The sequence below is a fragment of the Condylura cristata genome, unplaced genomic scaffold (assembly GCF_000260355.1).
Source record: "Condylura cristata isolate star-nosed mole 26May11 unplaced genomic scaffold, ConCri1.0 scaffold00012, whole genome shotgun sequence".
NCBI classification, from domain to species: domain Eukaryota; kingdom Metazoa; phylum Chordata; class Mammalia; order Eulipotyphla; family Talpidae; genus Condylura; species Condylura cristata.
Genome location: NW_004567113.1, coordinates 9,008,426 through 9,031,743, shown reverse-complemented (window position 1 = coordinate 9,031,743; position 23,318 = coordinate 9,008,426). Strand labels below are relative to the sequence as shown.

At 39.6% G+C, this 23,318-nt stretch overlaps 1 protein-coding gene across 2 annotated transcripts in view; it reads right to left on the bottom strand.

The window, feature by feature from the left end:
- The window catches only part of ABCG2 (ATP-binding cassette, sub-family G (WHITE), member 2 (Junior blood group)), a 57,909-nt gene that overhangs the window by 19,187 nt on the left and 15,404 nt on the right, over positions 1–23,318 (bottom strand). Inside the window, exons 2-9 of one of the 2 annotated variants that reach the window (XM_012724303.1) lie at positions 17,224–17,445; positions 11,395–11,454; positions 9,563–9,677; positions 8,854–9,006; positions 6,129–6,286; positions 3,108–3,259; positions 1,669–1,773; positions 4–254 (exon numbers count right to left, since the gene is read on the bottom strand). In XM_012724303.1, the coding sequence (XP_012579757.1) occupies positions 4–254; positions 1,669–1,773; positions 3,108–3,259; positions 6,129–6,286; positions 8,854–9,006; positions 9,563–9,677; positions 11,395–11,454; positions 17,224–17,423 (1,194 nt within the window). In that variant the 5' untranslated portion in view covers positions 17,424–17,445. Of the gene's footprint in view, positions 1–3; positions 255–1,668; positions 1,774–3,107; positions 3,260–6,128; positions 6,287–8,853; positions 9,007–9,562; positions 9,678–11,394; positions 11,455–17,223; positions 17,449–23,318 lie in introns of both variants that reach the window. The other variant, XM_012724304.1, reaches the window with a different exon arrangement.

Below are 23,318 nucleotides of genomic sequence, written 5' to 3'. Positions count from 1 at the left end.
TACCTGAGCTATAGAGGCCTGGGGGTTACCCAGTAAGTTTTTGAATGAACGTTTGGAAATCCATCTGAGTTGATGACAGAAGGAAGTGGCATAGGTGATTTCCTTGAAGCTTGTGCCCTTCGTATTTTTCTGAACTTCTGAAAGCTGATCCAACTCAGCCTGTGTTTCTCTAAAGAAGGTGGAATTGCTATAAAACTCAGCTAGTCTTTCTAGAAGTGGAGTCTCTTGCTTAGAAGGTTCTTCAATGTCCTTGGCTTTGGGATTAAAAATCAAGAAGAAAAATGTTATTAGCAAGATACAATTGATTTAACCCACTTTTCTGAAACCCCTTTCCTCTCTAACACCTTAATAAAACTTGATTATAAAAATATCAATTCTGTCATTACTTCCTTCACTAGAGAAATATAGTTCATTGGCTTGTTTCCAGAAACTTATGGATACAGCAAGCCTGCTGATCTTTTTCTAATTATAATATCTGGACTCTAATTTTTTTTAAATAGACTTCTTGCAAAAAGAAAAATATAAGATGGTTTCACTTCTAGGAGGAATATAGGAGAACCAAGTAAGGGATCAGGGAAATAACAATAATAATAATAAAATTAGCAGTCAACTATAAATCAGAGACATTCTGGAGGGGCAGGAGAGGGGTCAAAAGAGGAGAGGGAAGAGCACAAGGGATGATGGTGAAGGTGCGTGGGTGAATTGCTAACAGGAATTTTAGGGGGAAGTACACCTGAGGGGAGAAAGAAACATTGAATAAAAGTGAACAATGATGTCACATGTGTGTAGGTATGTCTGTGTACATGTACACAAAAACATATATATTAGACTTCTTACCATATAGAGTTTAACATAATTTTTAACATAAGAGCTTATTCCTGACTTTCTTCTATGTAAAAATGCAGATAGCCAAGTTTCTGATTTCCAAATGCTAAGCAAACAATGAGCAATTTCTTATGAGCAACGGAAATTGCTCATAGAATTAAAATTATCATATAAGTAAGTGCTCACTTATAAATTAAACCAAGTTTCTTGGACCTAAAAATCTGTGTTGACTGATGCTATAAATTGAATGTTTGTGCACCTCCAGAATTTAGGTGCTGAAATCTAATCCTAAATATGATGGTATTTGAAAGTGAGGTCCCTGGGGGATGGTTTGGTCAGAAAGGTCCAGTCTTCATGAATGCAGTTAGCACTCTCATGAAAGAATCTCCAGTGAGCTCTCTTCCCCTCTCCCACAATATGTGAAGAGGTACTTCAAATGTAGTCATCATCTGTGAATCTGCAAGTGAGGTCTTCACAGGCATGGAATTTGCTGGGATCTTGGTCTTGGTCTTTGCATCCTCCAGAGCTGTGAAAAATAAATTCCTATTGTTTAAGCCACCTAGTACTTTTTGTCACAACAGCCTAAACAAATAAACATGTCTAATTTAGAAGTGAGCAATTATATGATAGTGTCAATTCTCAGAGCAATTTTCATTTTGTATATTTACTCATTGTTTGTCTAGTGTTTTGCTATAAGAAACTTGGAGATTTATGCATTTTTACATCAAAAAAAGAGGACAGTATTGCTATAAGTTCATAAAGCCACATTTTAATGAGCTGCCATTCTACTAAACTTTATTTAATACAATTAGTTAATCTGTGACTCTTGGCAAATTTACATACCTTCACCACCTTTATCCTCTCTGTTTAACACCACGGCAGAGGAGTCTCCATTAATGACATCCAGGAAGAAGTCTGCAGGGTTATTGTAGGACTCACAGTGGTAACCTACAAAAGAGAGCAACTCAAATACACAAATCTGATACTTTTAAAAGGTAACAAGGACTCACTCCTGGGGGGAGACAGATTCTAACAATTCTCATTTTCTCTTTCCCCTTACTAATTTATACTTTGTTTTTGTATGTCCTACTCCACAATATTTCAACAATTCTATCTGTGAGCGAATAACCATACCCCAAACCAACCCTAAACACTGAGAAATTCTAATTTTAGTATTTGGGGCTCATAATTCATGAGACCTGAAACAGCTAGCAATGTGCTCTGGTGTTCACTAGAACCTTTTCAAATATCTAAAATAGGTCATCTTATATACATTAGATATTAAACATATAACATCTAAGGCTAATGCACCCAAAGCAAGGCAGCTTAAGGTAAGCACAGAACTGAGCTTGGGAGACGCCTCCCACGTGCTCTATTCTCTGAGTTCACCTCAGAACTATGTGGAAGCCAGAAGCCGCCTTAGCAAATGTGGCTTCCACTTCCTAAGCTCAGGTTTGAATTATCATCTATTATGTTACCATAGGATACAAGTCACCAGAGCTGCATTCACAAGAGAACACGCCCAGCAAGTCACTCAACACTTATCTCAAGTTCCTGCAGTATGATCATCTGAACTCATCCTGGCCTGTGGCTCTGACTCTTAGGTGCATCTCTGATAAAATCCCTGCATCCAGAAATACTGGATTATTATCTATGTTTGAGGTCATGGAGCATCATCTATAATCAAATCCAGGTACCTCTAAAGTGAAGCGGGCTGCACATAATGAAAAAAAAAAAAAATCACATTTCCATTTAAAAAGGAACCAAGGACTCTAGAAATTTTGGTCCAAAGTCAGGTTTATGTCAAGCCAGTTTGTTGAGTGGTAACCCACTCACTTTCTGTCAAGCCCTGCACCTGAAATCTGTTATTAGAAAATTAAGTAGCATCTCCATTCACCTTCACCAAAGTAGACCAATTATCTTCTACAATGGAAGATGGCATGGTAAAGCCTGAGCTGTTACACGGGCAAGAAGTCAAATAACTTCAGAGTATAAGGTCCTTCAAAAATTTTCAACTGACAGGTAATTCGCTTTTAGGCTAACATGTTTATTGAACTATTAGGGAATGGTCATCAGAATTGGCAAGTAGAATGACACAGACCCAAAAGAAATAGAAGAGAGAACTACGTAGCAAGCCAAGGTGAAGAAGTGAAGAAAAACTCCAGCACCAGCAGATGTTTTGGTCTATCAGTTCACAGACCAAACAGCACTCCCACTGAATCCCCTTTGTTCTCTGGGAGTCTTCTAATGATAATCTTACTGCATGAAAAAGTCAACCTTACCAGCTGATGCAAAGTAACCCAAGGCATCTTGAGCAGGCCCGTGGAACATCAGTCTTCCTGAGGCCAGCAAGGTGAGGCTGTCAAACAACTTGAAGATGGAATAGCGGGGCTGATGAATGGAAAAGATGATTGTTCGTCCCTGTTTAGACATCCTATGTTAAAAGTGAAAAAAATAACAAGTCATTACAAGTCTAGAACTTGTACTTCTTGTATTCACTCTGTCTCTGGTGAATCCTCTCACCACCCCTGGTCTACACCACAGTCTTGTATGCATAAATAAATAAAATAAACTTTTAATTAAACAAAAGCTAAGGTTTCCTAAAATGTATCCATGGACCAACTAAAATCAACTGAACAATTAAAAAAGGCATGCTCCTGGACAGTCTCCCCAGACCTCTTGGGTCTGGGAAATATAAATTTTTTTTTTTTTTGGAAATATAAATTTTTAACAAACACTCAGGTGACCTGTAAGCATATTCCAGCTGGAGAATTTATACTAGACTAAATATTAGAACATATATTTGCCCTATGCTCACTGATTATTTGAATCTTCTAATTCTTTTAGGAATTATTATTCACTTCTCTGTTTTAATAATAATAATATTCAGTAATTACTATGTCTCTGTTAAATATTTAGATAGGTAACTTCCTCTAAATTTTCACAATATTGCTACAAGGCAATACCAATATTATTATCTTCGCTTTATCTTCCCTATTATTATCTTAACTCTTTTCAGGTTAAGTTTAGAGATTAAGCCACCTAGTCAGAGGTCTTAGTCAGGAAGGGCAGAGCTGGGATTTGATGGCCCCAGGCCAAAACAGAGCTAAACTGTGTTTACACAGGAGTTACTACTTGTAGATAGAAGAAACAAAGGCCAAATAACTAGCAGAAACTGTGATTACCGAAATTGTTTTCTGACAAGAGTCCCTTCGATGTAAGTGCTCTCTAAGCACAGACCACAGGCTAGCAGAATATTATTCTGTCCCAGAGAGGACCAGGTGTAGATGTAGCATTTCACCACAATGTCTAGCAGAAGTAACAAAGGGTTCCTTTTTTTCTTTTTTTTTTTAAGGTTTTGTTTGTGCATACAGAACTGGGGTGCATGCCAGAAGTGCAGGGACAGTGAGAGGATTCACCAGACACAGAGTAGGGAGCAGAACAGGCCAATTAACAAAGTACACTGTTGAGGGGAGCAGAGGGCGGGTCAGGAGAGGTCTGCTGCGCCATGTTGGTCACCTCCGGGGCAGGGATTGAACTCATGCTTTAGCTTCTCAGTGCTGTGCTTTAACCTGCTGTGCCACCAGAGTGGGCAACAAAGGGTTCCTTTTAAGTAAAAAAGAAAAAATACCCTCACCCAGTCAGAAGATGAGGTAAATAAGAGTATCAATGGAGAAAGGGCTATCAGGGTGGAGAACAAGGCGGACTAAGGTTTGTGATAACAAGCACTATACAGGAAACTACAAGTAGTGCATTGGGGTGTGGTGGGGGGGAGCAGCTAAGGAATGACACTGCATCACAAAGCAAGCTCATCACAAACAAGCTCTTCACTCAGAAATAGAAACTTTTTTTTTAGTAAATAAGCAATAAGGAGCCAGAAAACTGGTAAGGAAAAAAGGGGATTTATGTGAGACCCTCACTGCTATACTGTGAGTAAAGTGAACAGCACCAGTGTTCAATATCTTCTATTAAAAACGGAGATGTGGGGCCCTCCCTGGTGGCGCAATGGGTTAAAGCACAGCACTATGAAGCTATAGTAGCCAATATCTGCATGAGTTCAATCCCTGGACATGGAGGTGACCTACATGGTGCGACAGACCTCTCCTGCCCCCCTCAGCAGTGTATTTCAGTATATCTGCCAGTTCTGCTCCTCACTTTTTCTCTGGTGAATTCCCACCCACTCACATTTGACCTGTACCCCAGTTCTGTATGTATAAATAAACAAATCTTTTTTTTAAAAAAGGGTAAAAATATGCTAATGTCTAATGTCATAGCAGAGACACACAGCAGCCACCAGCAAGACCATCACGGCTAGTGGGAGAAGTCAAAATCACAGTCCTAATGTCCTGAACCAAGAACACAGCATCGTTTCTGTAGTACCAAATCCGGTCATGAGTAAACCGCATGGACCCAGACTGCAGGTCACCCTGTGAAATGTACTCTCATAGCTGGGCAAGGACCTGGAGGCAGGGACAGATAGAGATCTTCTCAGACCAAATAAGACTGAAAAGGAGTATTTCTGAAGAAGACCAAGAAGACAAAGAAAATGAGACATGGCGGGACAGCATGAGTCTGACTACAGCCTACGAACTGAAGGTGTTGAGAGTGGTGACCTCCAGGCTGGGAGTGTGTGAGGTGGGATGCAGAAGCATCCTTGCTTTCAGTAGTTACCCTCCAGAATATTTAAGGTGACAGGCATGATGCCAGAAAAGCCCACGTAAGGGGTGGTGAGATGGAGCAAGAGCAAATGCACTTGAAGTGATAGTGGGGAAATCTGGGGGAGGGGACATGGGATTTCTTTGGACTCGTCCTTATAACTTAAAAACATGTAGCTGTGACTTTTTAAAAAATTGGAAGAAAAAGTGATGTCCAAAAAGGGTGAGCAAAAGCCAACTTGGCCATATCAAAATGTAATTATAGAAATTTTTCCAACAAACATGTTCCTTTAAGTCTCCCTTGGATAAAGGAAATACCCTTCCTTTGACTACAAAAGCCTGCATAATCTGTATCCCCTCAACCTTATCGCATGTCCTCCTTTAGCTGTTATGAATGGAATGGTGTCCATCCAAAAGTCATGTTGCTGAATTCCTCAACCCAGGGCCTTAGGGTGGAACTGTACTTGGAGATCAGGTCTTGAAAGAGGTGATTATGGTTAAGGAAGTTTCTATGACTGAGCTGGGCCTTATTCCATTTTATAGTGGAGTGTATGTATTACATATATATAATTATATATATAGATTTATAAACACACATAGCAGTTGACCAAATATTGAATGAATGGAGTAGTGTTCCAAATCATTTACCTCTTCAGGAGCAAAAGAACAGCATTTGCCGTGCTTGAGTCTAAACCAGTTGTGGGCTCATCCAGGAATAAGATGGAAGGGTCAGTGATAAGTTCCATGCCAATACTGGTCCTTTTCCTTTCTCCTCCAGACACCCCACGGATAAACTGAGTTCCAACCTAAAGCATAAATGTAATTATTATTAGTAACAACAGCCACAGCCACTATTATTTGTTGAGCTCCTAAACCTAACATGTGCAAACTCCCAAAGAGGTACTTAACTTCATTACCCTCATTTATTCTGAAAAGCAAAGAATCAATACCTGGGACAGATATATTTCCCTTTATTAGATGAGGGAACTGAAGCTCAGGTGAGAACTGGTAAGTGATTTAGCCTGATATGAGACCTGCTAAAAATTTCTGAGGTTCTTTATCATAAAGATACATGATTTAAAATAGTTAAGTCAAATAATAGTTTTAAAATATATAAGTCAAAACATGAAAAGATATGGCTTTCAGACAGTGAAGTCAATGTACAAAAAGGAAATAAAGATAGGAGAGGGAAAGGTGAAAGATACATGACTCATTAGTTTTCTTACATCCCTTTCTTTCTCCTGCCTCTGCAAAATCCTCAGATTGGGCTTGGCAGCTAGAAAAGTTCACTTTCTGACATACCACATTAACAGTTTGTAAATTCACATGAAGCATTCCAAATTGGCCCTGTCTATACACTGTTTCACTGCAAAATTCCTGGGTGATTGTTACAGACAAATCCAGAAAGTAGACTATTCTCCAGGGCAAGCGGCTCAGTCTTTTCAACCAGCTCAAAGTCAGTGTTGGGTGGAGGAAGTCAAAGGGCTTGGGAGACTCAGGAGGTGGGAAACAATCACATATTAAGCACCTTCAAAGAGATACTAATCAAGTGGGACTTGTGTTCTTGTTTGGGTCCTGTAACAATTGACCAGACATTTGGAGGTCAGTTGGGCCACGATAAGGAACAGTGAAACTCTGGGCTTGAATTCGCTGACCTTAAGTTACTGTTAACTCTGATAACTGATGGTGGTGTTACCTTAATTTAGTCAAATGTATTTTCTTCCTAAGGATGCATATTCAGGGATAAAATACATTATTTATAACATTCTTTAAAATACTTCAAAAAGAAAAAGTGAAATCAATTATAGCATAAAATGCTAACAGGGAGTGTAGGTGAATATAATTAGTAATCATACCAATTTATTTATCACACCATAATCCTATCATTTCTATAGTAATCCGACTATCCTCCCTACCTTTCTGTTAGGGCAATTTACATAAAAAGTAAAATAAATAAATAAATGTATTATTTCAATCAGATAAGCAAATTTGGAAATATCAATAGTTATGCCTTCAGCTCAATTTCCCTGGAAATTCAAATGAGAAAGGTAGGAAAGTAATTGTCCAATGTAAAGATCTTTTAACTAAACATAAAGAATGAAAGTATCTCACTGTAAAGACAAAATCAAATACAGAGCCAAAAGCAAAGGAAACTGAATCACTCTAAAACCAGCAGTAAGTGGTAAATGGAGGCATCTCGCCGTTACTCTTTCAAACAAAATCAGCAAAATACATGAAAGAATGTCAGAGTATCAAAAGAAGCAGCAACCAACAAAATATCCCCATTCCCCATTATCTTCAAGTAAATGATTATCACAGGGTGATTAAAATACAGCATCCAAACTGAAAAAGTTCCTCACCCAAAGCTTCAAAAGTCTCCCCAGTAAATTTTTTTTCATTTTTTTTTTTTTTAAAGATTTATTTATTTGTGCATACAGAACTGGGGTACAGGCCAGAGGCTCAGGGGGGGTGAGAAGCTTCACCAGAGACAGAGTGGGGAGCAGAACAGGCAGATCTACGAAGTACACTGCTGAGGGAAGCAGCGGGCAGGTCAGGAGAGGTCTGGCTCGCCATGTGGTCTCCTCCGGGCAGGAGGCAGGTGGGAATCGAACTCATGCGGAAGTGGCTTCAGATTCTCAGTGCTGTGCTTTAACCCGCTGCGCCACCAGGGAGGGCCTCCCCAGTAAATTTTTGCCACCGTTCATTACCTATAAAGTTCACTCACTTATCTCATTTCTTCTTCCTGCCCCTGAAGGACCCACAGAAGAAGGAGTTCCTTGTGTCTCTTTTGTCTCTAAAACTTCTAGGAGCCCAGCACATAACAGCCTTAAGTAAATATTAGCTGAACAAAGGGAATGAGGAAGAGAGAGGAGGGAGATGGGGATGGGAGACAAAGTAGTAAAACAAAGACTTCAGGAAAACAACTTGGATGCTACATAAATTAGAAATAAGCCCTCCTTTGACTGAACGCCATTTTGGAAGCCAAATTACTGCAGAGTGAGACAGAGAACAAAACCCCTTGGATTTTCTTCATGAATCAATTCCAGAAATATACCTCAAAGGCAGTAGAACAAAGTCCCCTGGAGGAAGAAGAGCTAAAAGGGGAAAGAAGGAAAAATTAGTGTAAAGATGGTGAATGAAAAATAAGTGGAGAGGACGAGCTGCAATCACGGGGCATCAGGACCTTTGCAAAGAACACTTACTGATACACCACACTCGCGCTATAATCCAGGAATCAGTCATTTTTAGGTTATTTTCCTAGTTAATTTCTACTTCCATATTACATACTAGTCACTGTTTTCAACACACATTTAAGAAAATCCATCTGAATAGCAGCTATACCATAGATGAAGTCATGTTTTTCCTACGTTACCTTGGAATCTGCCACTTTATCCAGACCTAACTCTTGAATAACCTTGTTAATCCGTTCATTTTTTTCATAATTCTTCATAGTGGTTGGAAGCCGAAGAGCTGCTGAGAACTGCAAATTTTCTCTCACTGTCAGAGTTCCCATCACGACATCATCCTGAAGACAAAGCAACTTTTTAGCAAAACATATCTGTCTTTTCTGGTGTCATCACTAGATGCATTTAATATATAAAATATACAAAAATAACACCCCCCATGTAGTGTTCTAGCTAATGATTAATTTGCAATTATACAAATTATAAGAACTACTGATACAAAAAGTTGTAATATCTGAGAGAATAACTTTCTCACTGTGTATACCTAAAGAGTGCACAGGAAATCATGATTACTACTAACAGGTTGCTTTAAACAAGGATTGCCACAACATCTTTCAGAGGAAGAGAGGTGATACCAAAGCCAATGAGAAAAAAAGTACAAAAGTACTACCTTTTGGAAATAATATAACAAATTGATATCACTGCCCTTATAAGGGTCAGATTCTTCCTGCTTCTTCATTACAGGAAATTTCTTTACAGGAAATTATGAAAAGCTGGTATAAAGGTGTTGGCTCTATAGGTATGTTATATAATCAACTGGAAGCATGCTGCACTATCAGCCAGGACACTTGCTCATATAAAAAAGGAAATTTAAAATGCAATTCCATGAATGCTTACTTGTACCACATAACCTGAGTTGCATTTGAAATTGGCAGGTCGAGGTCCTCCATTAATCAAAACATCTCCAGTTAATCCCTGTGGATCTTTCCTTGCAGCTAGAACATCTAACAACCTAAAAAAGGACACATATGCAGTTTCATTTCTCCTGTTCAGGCTTAGCTCTCAGCTACTCTGAATCCAAATTCTTCTCAATTTGAAAATTAACTGATCAAGAAATTCCATGATTTGGGGCCTCCGTGGTGGCTCAAGGGGTTAAGCACTATGAGGCTGTCCACAGTTGCTGTAGCATAAGTTCGACCCCTGCCAGGAAGGTGACCCACATGGCCTACAGACCTCTCCTGACCTGCTGGCTGCTCCCCTCAGCAGTTGTGTTTCAGTCAATCTGCCTGATCTGCTCTTCACTCTGTCTCTGGTGAATCTTGTCATCACCCTAACCTGCACCTCAGTTCTAATATGGATAAATAAACATATCTTTAAAATTCCATGATTTAATTTAAATTTTATGTTTTCAAAACTTCTCTCCTGGATCTCTCTGGTGATGCAGGGGTTAAAGTCTCAGCACTATCAAGCTATCACCAGTCACTGCAGCATGAGTTCAATCCCCAACCAGGGAGCTGACCCACATGGCACAGCAGATAGCTCCTGTCTAACCTACCTCTCCCCTCAGCAGTGTTTTTCAGTACATCTGCCTGTTCCTCACTCTATCTCTGGCGAATCTTCTCACCACCCCTCCCTCAACACCTCTCGCCTTCACCCCAGTTCTTGTTCGCATAAACAAATAAATATAAATCCTTAAAAAAAAAAAAAACAGGCCCTCCCTGGTGGCGCAGCGGGTTAAAGCATAGCACTGAGAATCTAAAGCCGCTTCCGCATGAGTTCGAATCCCGCCTGCCCTGGAGGTGACCACATGGCGTGGCAGACCTCTCCTGACCCGCCCGCTGCTCCCCTCAGCAGTGTACTTTGTCGATCTGCCTGTTCTGCTCCCCACTCTGTCTCTGGTGAAGCCTCTCACCGCCCCTGAGCCTCTGGCCTGTACCCCAGTTCTGTATGAACAAATAAATAAATCTTAAAAAAAAAAACAAAAAACAACTTCTCTTCTTTTAAACTATATGCTACAATAAAAAAATACGAAAGTATGGGGCTGTTGGCTGATCAGCATAGACCTTTCAAACCAGCCTCATTTGCTCCGACTTTGGAGGTTCCAAGGCTAGCAAGGTGTTCCTTTATCTAAGACTCAAAACCTTCCTTATAACTTCCACTTCATGCCCCCCTTTAAATTTTATCTGCTTCCGTTTTCTCCCCCTTAGCTCCAATTATAGGCTACAGCTGTATGCCAATAATCTTTTAATGCTTGGTTTACAAAGCCAACATACTAAGACTTCCTGGACTAGGGACAACCACCTGCAAGCCCAGACTCATGCACAGCACTTAGAACCAGAGTGGACATGCAGCAAATGCTCAACAAATACCTACTCATGTAAAAAAATCTTCAAGTTTATTAAAACTGCAATAGGGCCCTCCCTGATGGCACAGTGGGTTAAAGCACAGCACTAAGAAGCTAAAGCCACTTCAGCATGAGTTCAATCCCCACCCCAGAGGTGACCCACATGGCGCGGCAGACCTCTCCTGACCTGCCTGCTGCTCCCCTCGGCAGTGTACTACATCAGTCGGCCATGTTCTGTTCCCCACTCTGTCTCTGCTAGATCCTCTCATCCTCCCACACCTCTGGCCTGTACCCCAGTTCTGTATGCAAAAATAAATAAGTCTTAAAAAATAAAAACCTGCAACAATAGCATCAAAAACTGTTTATTATACTGTGTAATACTCACGAGGATTTGCCTCCACCCGTGGGTCCCAGAATAGCATTGAGGCCAGGTCGCATGACCCCACTGTAAATAAAGAAATATATGAATTGTACGAGTCTATTTTAAAACCAGTTCTATTAATTTAGGGCTTGCACTTATTGTACACAATAAAGCTGATGAAATTGCAAGGAACACAGCACAAACTAACTCTCAGAGAAAAAAGAAACAGAATATTGGTTAATAAAGTCTGTCATACAAAGGATATAAATCACTAGTCAGAACCTGCCAGAAAAACAGCTGAGTGGTCTATAAATTCCTTTTACTTAATCTCTAAACCATTTATATTTTTTGTAAAAGGAAACAAACTTTCAACTTTTTCTGAAGTAAAAGAATCTGGTGACTCATCTGTTACACCTACTTTTTGTTGTTTTGAAATTTAATTTTTTTTTTAATTTAGATAAATTGGTTTACAATACCGCATAGCATCCTGAGTGACAGAATCACACTTCCTCGGATGCATGTCCCATCCCAAATCCACCATCACCAAGGAATCCACAGTCTTTGATCAGTCAGCTGTGCCCCCTGACTCCCTGTTTTGTAGTGTCAATGCCACGGTGATTTCTAGGGTTGGTTTGGTTTGGTTTTGTCTGACTCTTCGTTATTTTGTTAATTGGGTTCTTCATTTCTTTGTTGTTGGGTTGTACTACTTAAATTTTGGGGGTTAACCCCTTGCTGGATATATGGCATATGGATATGTTTTTCCATTCTGTAGATTGCTGTTTTGCTTTTGTGATGGTTTCTTTTGAGGTATGAAAGTTTGTAAGGTTGATATAATCCAAATTGTTTATTTTTGCTTTTGCTTTCCTTGCTATTGGGGTTGTGTTCCCAATACATTTTTTGTGGTAGATGCCATGGAATGTGTCTCCTATATTTCAAGTACTTTAAGGCTTAAGTTCTTAAATCTAAATGTTTACTCCATTTTGAGTGAACTTTTTTTATGTGTATTGTTTAAAATATGGGTCTAGATTTTTTGTCTGCATGTGGCTATCCATGTTTCCTTCCCGCCACCATTTATTAAACAGGTAGTCTTTGCTGTGTGGCTGTGAATTCTTGTTGAAAATTATCTGTGCATATTTACATGGATTTATCACTGCGCATTTAATTCTGTTTCATTAGTCTGAGTCTCTGTGTTTGTCCCAGTACCATAGTTTGATTACTGTTGCTGTGTAACATCTTTTGAAGCCAGGAAGTATGATGCCTCCATTTATCTTCTTTTCTCTTGATTGTTTTAGCTATTTGTGGCATTTTGTGGTTTCATGTAAATTTGATAATTGTTCTATTTCCTTAAAAATGTCATTGGTATTTTGACAATTATTGCATTAACTCTGTAAATTGTTTTGGGTAACATAACCATTTCAAAGCTGTTGATTTTTCTGACCTATAACACAGGATAATTTCCCATCTCTTTGTGACTTCTACTTTTTGTAATATAATCTATAGGTTTCATCGTGCAGATCTTTTTTTAAGTTTAGTCTTAGGTATTTCATTCTTTTTGGCATTATTGTATAGGAGACTTTCTTCTGATACACTGGTTAGATACAGAAATGCCACTCATTTTTGTATATTAATTTTCTATCCTGCTACCATACTGTATTCATTTATTTTTTTCTAGAAGTTATTTGGCAGAATTTTTCTAAGTATATTAGCATGTCATCTTCAGTGATGATTTCACTTCTTCTCCAATTTGAATTCACTTTGTCTTTTTCTTGTCTGACTGCTTCACCCAGGGCCCCCAGGACTATGATGAATAACAGTGGAGACAGTTTATGTGAGTTGTGACTTGATCGCTTCCATTTCTGATTCTATTAAGTTGGGCTTTTTCTCTTTTTTTATAAGCATACTTAACAGTGTCAACTTTGGTTTCTGAAAAGAACAAGCTCTTGGTTTCACTGATCTTTTGGACTATCATTTTTTTTTCTATTTCATTTATTTCTGCTCTCATTTTTACCATTTCCTGCCTTCCACTGGGTTTGGGGTACTTAGGTTTTTCTTTTTCTAACGCCTTCAACTGCAAACTTTGTTAAATTGAGATTTTTGTTTTAATGTGGGCTTTATTGTTACAACTTCACACATATCACTACTTTTAAAATTTCTCATAGGGTTTGGTCATTGGTCTCTCTATTTTCATTAGTCTCTAGATAGGCTTTGACCTCCTCTTCTTTGATTTTCTTCACTGGGCCAATAGTTGGGCAAAAGCATTTTGTTTAGCTTCCACATATTTTGTGTTATTCCAGAATTCTATTTATGGTTAGTTTTCAGCATTATAGCACTGTGGTTTTTGAACAGGCCGGACATAATTTCTGGTTTTATATATTTTCTGTGGCTTATTTTATGCCCAACTACATGATGTATTCTTGAAAATGTTCCATGTGTTCTGGATTAGAAGGCATATTCACTATTTTTAGGATGGAAAACTGCACATATCCGATAAAACTATCTGATACAGTAAATACATTTAAGGCCTTTGTCAATTTTCTGACTGGATGATCTAACCCTTTGTGTCAGTGGTGTCCTTAAGTCCCTCATAATAACTATGATTTTGCTGAGATATTTTTTTTTTGCTCTGTTAATAACTGCTTTATATAACTAAGTGTTCCTATATTTAGAAAGTAAACACTAATAAGAATTGTATCTTCTTGATGAGTTATTCCTTGATTATATAGTGTTCATCTTTGTGCCTGATTATCTTTTATAATTGCAAGCCTAGTTTATTGGATATGAGAACTGCAGTTCTGATTTACTATGTGAATTATTAGCAAGGACCTTATTAAAACCTATTATAATCAGTTTGCTTTTGTCTTTTGTTTTTAAATGACTCTAATAAACAAAGTATTGATGGGTGAAATTTTTTCACCTACATTGTTAGCCTCTCTTTTATTGGTGAATATAGACCATTCACATTTTGGATGATTATTGATATGAACTGTTCATTTCCAGTCATTTTAGTTTTGATTTTTGATTATTTTATTTTTGTATTTTTTTCTCTTTCCCATGGTTTCTCTCTACTCCTTTGGGATGGTTTTCTTCAGCATTACTATCATTTTCTTTGCTTCTTTGTCTGCAGTGGCTATGATGAATTTTTGGTTAGTGGCTGCCATGGAGTTTTACTTGAATTCCTATATTTTAGCTTTTTTATGAATTGGTGTCTGCCTTCCAATATTTAACTATACTAGTTCCACCAAGTACAGTATTTGGTGTTGTTAACTCATACTATTTTTGCTGTTGGTACTGACGTTATATTGTTCTTATCACTTTGCTAAGGAGTTTATGTTTCAGTTTTTCTATTCTTGTAGAAATTTTTTTGCATCACTTGAAAGTGGATCTGGTAGCTTCTGTTTGTCTGAGAAAACGTTTTTAAACCTTCATATTTAATTTATAATTTTTCAGGACAGAGAATTTTTGGCAAAGTTACTGTCTTTTCAAACTGTGAACATTTCCTTCTTGACTGGGAAGGGTTTGGACTGAAATCCAGGAAATTTCTAATTTGGGAGCCTTTCTAAATTATTGTTTTTTTTTCTTATTTCCTGTAAAATATTTTCTTGATCTTTGACTTTTGATAGTTTGACAATAATATATCCAGGTGTAGATTTTTTTTTATTTATGCATACAGAACTGGGGTACAGGCCAGAGGTGCAGGGGCGGGTCAGGAGAGGTCTGCCACGCCATGTGGTCTCCTACAGGGCAGGCTGGAATCGAACTCATGCAGAAGTGGCTTTAGCTTCTCAGTACTGTGCTTTAACCCACTGCGCCACCAGGGAGGGCCAGTAGATTTTTTTTTGCATCTAAGAATTGAGGTATTCTCTCTGCTCACTGGACTTTCATATTTAATTATTCTATAGGTTTGGGAAGTTCTCATTCATTATTTTTTTAAAACAGGGTGTCCAGTCCTATTTCTTTTTCTTTCCTTTATAGGAATACAGCCATTGGTAGGTTCCCCCTTCTAATCATGATAGATGTTGCAGAGTTTCCTCATTTTTCCTTTGTCTTGATGTTCTCTCTTTTTCTAAACATGTAATTTGTTCATTTGAGTCTTCATAGCTGAAATTCTTTCTTCCATTCTGATTCTGTATAAAGCACTAAATTTGTCTGCACTTCATTCAGAATCTTGGGTGTGTGTGTGTTCTTTTTTATATAAGTCAATTTCCTCAGTGAGGAACTCTGTGTTCCTGGATCTCCTGGATTGCAGTCCAGACAATTTCTAGGCACACTCCTGTGTCAGTAAAATACCTCCAAGAAATTAGGCAAAGCCTAGGGTTTCCCTAAGCCTAGGTTGGGGAGTCAATCCCCAATTCAGGCACATACACCCCCTCCTCCTATTCTTTCCCCTCAGCAGCCATCAAGCTTAGTTCTTGAACTCTCTGAGGAAGTCCTGCAACAATATAGCTATTTCAAAGCACTTGTATTTTCCTAGGAGCACAGCTCAGTCTTTTTTATAGTTGTTTTCAAGGTAGAGAAATCTCAACATTTGGAATTCTTATACTCAGATTTTGCCTTATATACTAAAGGAAAAATAGAAATCCACTTTTGGAAAATATAATTGCTACTTTAAAGGGTGATGCTGTTACTAATCGCAAATCAAAGCTAAGATAAACAAGGACAACCTTTCCCTTAGTCCAGAAACAAGAACAACCTTTCCTTCAGCCCTTTACTGAGTAAAAGCCAGCACATAGGAGAAAGACTAAAAGCACCACACCAGCTAAAGGATGACCCTTTTCAAGGATGCCTAAACCAGAAATGTGAGTTTTCAAGCAGACCAACCCCTGATGTCCTTTGAGCTATAAACTGTGAAAGAATTGCAAGGTTACACTGAATTTTTATGAAGGTAGGAATGCACCTAAAGTAGAACTAATTTATTGCTGAAATGCATACCACTGAACCATAGAAATGTTAAAAATGTTGAGCAGGTGACACTTGTGCATCAAATTACTAGTCTACCAGTTTTAAAACATACGATAAATGTTAACTTAGTATTGCTTGTGTTTTAAATCTAGTCAACCCGCACATATTCAAATATTCTACTAAAAAATAGATACTTGAAACCAAATAGATTCTCTATAATTGTTCATTTCCCTTCCTACGCTACAGACCACTACCACAGGAATTTGGTTTTGGATAGTAAGATATAAATAAATATACTGAGTAGACTTCTAAATTCTCCTGTTACTTTGGAATGAATGCTTATGCAAAATTTATCGTATATTTAGTTTATGTAATGGAACAAAGTGTTAAGTAACTTATAAACTACTAGTTAAACAAGCACTCACTAAAACAAGACTATTTAAAATCCAAAGCACTTTTGCAATGTATCATTACTTCAACCTCTCTGGAACTCTTGCTTCCAAAACATAAAGTATGTAAGTAGCCTAAAAATATCTGTCTAATATAGTAGAAGACCTCCCTTTCAAGATTACCAAACTGAAAGTCAGAAATTATGATCATACTCCCATGACCAAGGAGTTGTAAATCAATCAAGTCTCTTTCCACTAAGCCTCATATAACCCAGAAAAAACTAAATGACATGTTAATTACTCAGTTTCTATAACAAGACTTGACACATATATATAACCACTTTGAAAAGTCTGGCAATTCCTTTAAAATGTAAACATATAGCAAACATGAGGTCCAGTTTGTATGATTTCACTTCTAGTTTAGCCCAAAGAAATGAAAGCATGTGTTTGAGTATTTATATAGATTTGCACACAAGGATTCATAACCCCTGCATTTGCAACAGGCAAAACCTGTGAAGTTATTATCTGTCGACAAAACAACTTATATATAAGTTCATGCACATACTTGACATTCTTTAGTATTTCTTTCTCAAATGTTTTCCGGCCAAGGAAGCCACTCTTCACTTTTACTCGATAGCAGATGTTATGAAAACTTAGCACAGCTCCATCACTGTCGGTCTTCATGTCATTGGAGGTGTTCCGGGGAAGGCCATTGGTGTTTCTTTCTGGCATTGTGATTAAAACTGGGCCGTTACTGGAAGACATCTGGAAAGTTTCTTCTGCCTTTCTGCTGAGGGAGAAGCAACACTAAGTTCATGATTCAAATAAATGATATTATACATACTAGATGACTGTGCACCTAAGTTCATTTTTGTACAAGCCTTGAGTTATAAAAGTATGTCCCAGGACCTTCTTGGTGACGCAGGGGTTAAAGTCTCAGTGCTATCAAGCTACTGCCAGCCATTGCAGCACAATTTCGATCCCCAGCCCCAGAGGTGATCCACATGGCGTGGCAGACCTCTCCTGACCCATCAGCTGCTCCCCTCAGCAGTGTATTTCAGATCTGCCTGGTCTGCTCCCCACTCTGTCTCTGGTGAATCCTCTCACTGCCCCTGCACCTCTGGCCTGGACCCAAATTCTGTATGCATAAATAAATAAATATTTAAACAAAAAATCAAACTAGGGCCCACCCTGGTGGTGCAAAGGGTTGAGTCTCAGCATTATGAAGCTATCAGCAGCCACTGTGGCATGAGTTCAATCCCTGCTCAGTGATCCTGCTCAGTGATCTAACCCACATGGCACAGCAGACCTCCCTGGTCTCACTGCCTACTCCTCTCAGCAGTGTATTTCATACATCTGCCTGTTCTGCTCCCAGCTCTGTCTCTGATGAATCCTCTCACCACCACCACCATGTCTGGCCTGGACCCCAGTTCTTATATGTATAAAATGAAGATCCACATGGTGTGGCAGACTTCTGACCCACCCACTGCTCCCCTCAGCAATGACTTTATCATTTAGCCTGTTCTGCTCCTCTTGTTCTATTCCCCACTCTGTCTCTGGTGTATCCTCTCACCGCGCCAGGACCTCTGGCCCATACCCCAGCTCTGTATTCATAAATAAAATAAATCTTTTAAAAAACAGATAAAGGAATAATAAAAAGCAAGGTAATACATGAAGAAGTGGCTATGATGAAATAGCTTCTCTAAACCAACCATCCTCCTAAGGTGCTCTTCCTCTAATGTGGAAGCAAAGCAATCAAGACTTGAACAAAAATCCTAGGAAAGAAAGAATGTGAAGGCAGCCCAGCATGCTGTGCCCTACCCTGAAGGCAAATTACAATCTCATGGGGCAAAACTCAGACAAAACAGCAAGAAGAAGTTGCTAGAGGCTACAAAACTGAACAAATTATTTCAGCAGTCTGTCAGTGCTAGAGAGACAAAATTTGAATTTGCAAGCCTTCCAAAGAGAAGGTACCATAGAGAACCCAAACTTTTGAGACCCCAGATGGGCCATGCTCTAGGAATAAGAACAAACCAGAAATAGACTAACCCCTATTCCATCAAGTTGATCTACTCATCCTTTGTCTACTAAAGTAAAACCTATTTTCAAAGGAGTTATCACCATCCAAATTTTTAATAAAATAGACAGAAATCCACAGACTTTCAAAAAGCTGGCTACTCTTTAATCTATGTACACAATGAATGGTAATAATGAATGCAAACTCTATTCTCTCAACACACTAAAAATATTCCAGCTAACAATCACATACCCCGCTACCATCCCCAACTGGTGTTTTATGACAACAGTTTGACTCTCTCTCAAGATCATTAAGAGAAATGGATCATTGGCTCAAGATGAAAAATCTATTTTTTGTGAGATTCTTTGCCAGTACAAAGCATCAACTGAAATTAAAATATCCAACAATGCTTTACCCATACCCATACATGATAGATGTCTAAAACTTTCAAATATTAGAATGTATACATGCAGTGAGTTTGCTTTCACTGTGACAGACACTGCAACTAATTCTCATTGCCTAGGAGTTGGTTGGTTCCTCACTAGGATTCTAATGTCTTCCTTTAGAGAGAGAAAGTTCTTAGTAATTCATGAGCCATAAGTCAATTGAGTACATAGGCATGAAAGTGGCACCCCTCAGCTGAAGCACATTAGACTCCACTCAATGAAAGCAGCTTTTTAAAAATGTTTCTGAACACGTATGAAAAATATGATTACAGCATTATGTTAATACGAAACAGAACAACATATAATAGTAGTAACAAAATAAAGGCAATTCCTTGGTAATAACAGCAAAGAATTCAATTTTTTCATTAAAAAATTAGAGGGAGCAGAACAGGAGGAGCAGAACAGGCTGACTGACAAAGTCATTGCTGAGGGTAGCAATAGGCAGGTCAGGACAATCTGCCGCACCATGTGGGTCACCTACATAAAGGGTAGGGATTGAACTCATGCTGAAGTGACTTTAGCTTCTTAGTGCTGTGCTTGAACCCACTGCGCCACCAGGGAGGGCCCTCCTTTATCTTTTTTTTTTTTTTTAAAGATTTATTTATTTGTGCATACAGAACTGGGGTACAGGCCAGAGGCTCAGGGGCGGAGAGAGGCTTCACCAGAGACAGCGTGGGGAGCAGAAGAGGCAGATCGACGAAGTACACTGCTGAGGGGAGCAGCAGGCGGGTCTGCCACACCATGTGGTCACCTCCAGGGCAGGTGGGAATCGAACTCATGCGGAAGCGGCTTTAGATTCTCAGTGCTGTGCTTTAACCCGCTGCGCCACCAGGGAGGGCCCCTCCTTTATCTATTTTTAAGATGCATTTTATGCATATAAGGACTGGGGAACAGCAGAGGTGATGGTAGTGGTGAGAGGATTCATCAGAGACAGAGCTGGGAGCAGAATAGGCAGGTGTATTGAAATACACTGCTGAGGGGAGTAGGGGGTGAGACCAGAGATGTCTGCTGTGCCATGTGGGGTTAGATGATTCACCATAAGTAACTGTCATCAGGAACATGTTACTCTTTCCCAATAGATGGAAGTTTTCTGGGCATATGTGTTGGGGCTCATGGGCTTAGCATATAGCCTTTACATATTAGAAACCTTGTACAAGACAAGTCAAGGAGATGTAACTGTACAACAGCACAGGGAATTTGAAAGACTAACTGTGATGATCATGCACAATGTACATAAATGTTGGATCATTATGGTGAACACCTGAAACCAAAATAATGCATGGCCACTATACTTCAATTAAGACAAACGTATTTGTTATCTAAACCAATCAATAAAAACCTCTGAGTCATATCTGTCCCTATTCTAAAAATCTGTTTTCTTGCTTCCAGAATCCTTCCTGGTCCTAATTCGGTTTTTACCACTTTCGTGTCCCAGATGCTCATCTTGAAGACCTTAAGTCCTTTGATAAGAAAAGCATCTAAAGGTGTGATAGCGCATCTGAACCCAGCTAACACGTAATCTGAACTGATTGTATCGCTCAGTCAAGCAGAAAACTCCTTTCAAATAAGATCAAGGAATTTGCATAGATTCTTTATGTCTTTCCAGCTATCTCGTTTCAGGCATCCTCCTAGATCACCTTCTAATTCTTTTTCCTTTCTAACTAGGGAGGCCACATCCTTATTCTTTTTGAAAACTTGGAACCGTTTTTCTTCCATAGACGCTGGCATACATATTGTAAGAATGATAACCTACATTAAAAATACCACTTTTCAGTAGATCTGCTTGTTGTGCTCCCCACTGTTTCAGTGAATCCTTCCCCCAGCCTCATCATGGCACCTCTGGTCTATATTCCAGTTCTTGTGTGCATAAATAAATGAAAAGAAATCCTTCAAAAACAAAAACACTATTTTTGGCCCTCTCTGGTGGTGCAACGGGTTGGGGTGCAATGCTGCAACTAACCACAGCCTCTTCAGCGTGAGTTTGATCCCCCGCGAGCTGACCCACATGGCTGCCCGCTGCTCCCCTCAGCAGTGTACTTTGTCAGATGGCCTGTTCTGCTCCCCACTCTATCTCTGATGAATCCTCTCGCTGTCCCTGTTCCTCTGGCCTGTACCCCAGTTCTGTATGCATAAATTATCTCTAAAAAAGTTCATAGCTTATTTAAAAAAAGTAAATTCAAAAATACCGTTTTTAAGATACTCTTAACTGACAGCCCACTGTCTACCAAGCACCTACCACAGTAGAGGCCACACCAGGACAAGGAAAGCCTACAGGAGGATTCTGAAGTCTGCAGCCAGATCCCTCCCGACAGTGACAGCCATCACACAGTTAGGAGAGTGGCAGCTCAAGAGTTCTGAGCCCTCCTCCTGGAAATAATACTAATATACGCGATTTGCACTCTGCTTCAGAGGCATCCGGGCATCCTTGTAAGCATATGCCCACTTCAGCTATTTAATGCCAAGAAAATACAATCTTGACATGGAGCTAGGAATTCTTAGATCTCTAACAGGTGATTTGTGAATGGACAGAAATAGGAGCAGAACAGTATTGAATGCAGTTAGGAAAAAAAAAATCTGAATTTTAACTTCCATATATTATCTCTCTCTTTTTTTTTAATGTCCTCTGCTCATCAATGTTGTCTCTCATGTGACAGATCACACACATGGAGGCATCCAGAGTTGACACTATATATATAGGCCCAGAGACTCTACTCAGCAATGTGATATTGGTCAGATTGAAGTGCTCCAGGCAAAAGAGCATCCCAAGGCGTCTGGGAAGCTGTAGCACTGCAGCCACAACACCTGAGAATGGGACACAAAGGGCCAAGTCAGCCAGACAGAAAGGACGAGCCCGCTGTGCAAACCCAGTCAGCAAGGAGACACTGAGGCCTTTTAAAGGAGAGACGTTCATAATTTTAAGTGTGTTTTTAAAAGACTCTTGTGTAGCAAGAATGAAAGCCAAGGGCTGGTTAGGAGACTACGAAGGAAAATTAGGTGAGATGCGCTTGAACTAGGGGGAGGCTGGAATCACAGAGGGCATGCTAAAGTTCAGGGGCTCAAATCCATCACAAGCACTTTCAGATGCTTGTGAGACAGACACCAGAGAGGGAGAGAAAATGTGTTTAAAAACCGAGAATTATAGGCTGGATTCCTAATGTTACAGGACATGGAGCGGAGCACCCCAGAAGCCGCAAACCTACCAGCTCTAAGTAGGTTCTGGCATCCTCCGCATCAAGACAAAACATAGACCATTAATGGAAAGAAACTTAAATACAATGAATGGGGCAATACAGAAAAATAAAAAAATATAGTTTCCAAATCATAACACCCAAAGTTACCATCTGCTCATGGGTAAAATCCACCCAAACAGGGTTGGCCCAAAACAGAGCCTCTGAGGCCCGAAAGCCCACCACAAGTCTAAGTAAGAAACCTTCTGGCAGGGACCCATAGAAAAGGGTCAGAAACACAAGACAAGCCTGGCAGAAAAAGAGCAAACATCATCAACGCTGCCATTGTTAACTTCCACATACTTCTCTCACCCACCAGTCCAGGGCCAAGAAACAACAGCCGCTTTTTTCTTGTCTCTCTGCTCCAAGTGCCTCTCTTGGGTCTCCTTCTGGCTCTCCATCCTGCTTCCTTCCTCCCCAGTCTCCCCACCAGCTTCTTCTTTCCCTGTTCAGCTCCATCCTCCCTTAGGTGGTACAGGAAGCCTGGTACCACCCCTTTTCCTGGAGACCACCCCATTACAACTCCTCCCCTTTTAATTTATATTCTGCCATATCTATGGTGGTGCAGATCTCAGGACCATTGTTGGGGGGAACCGATGTCCTAATAAACTCCACAAACACTAAGGATGACCAAACACCCCACACTTTTGAGATCTTCATTATGCCATGAATGTTCTCATGCATTAAAAAATGCTATTCACAGCCGCTGCAGCACAAGATCGATCCCTGACCAGGAAAGTGACCTCATAGCACAGCAGGCCTCTCCTGACCCATCCGCTGCTCCCCTCAGCAGTGTATTTCAAAAGTATACCCACCTGTTCTGCTCCCCACTCTGGCTCTGGTGAATCTTCTCACCCCCAGTGCCTCTGGCCTGTACCCCAGTTCTTGTATGCATAAATAAATAAATATTTAAAAAATAAATGCTACAAACTTGGATGGAGCTGGAAAAGATCATGCTTAGTGAGATAAG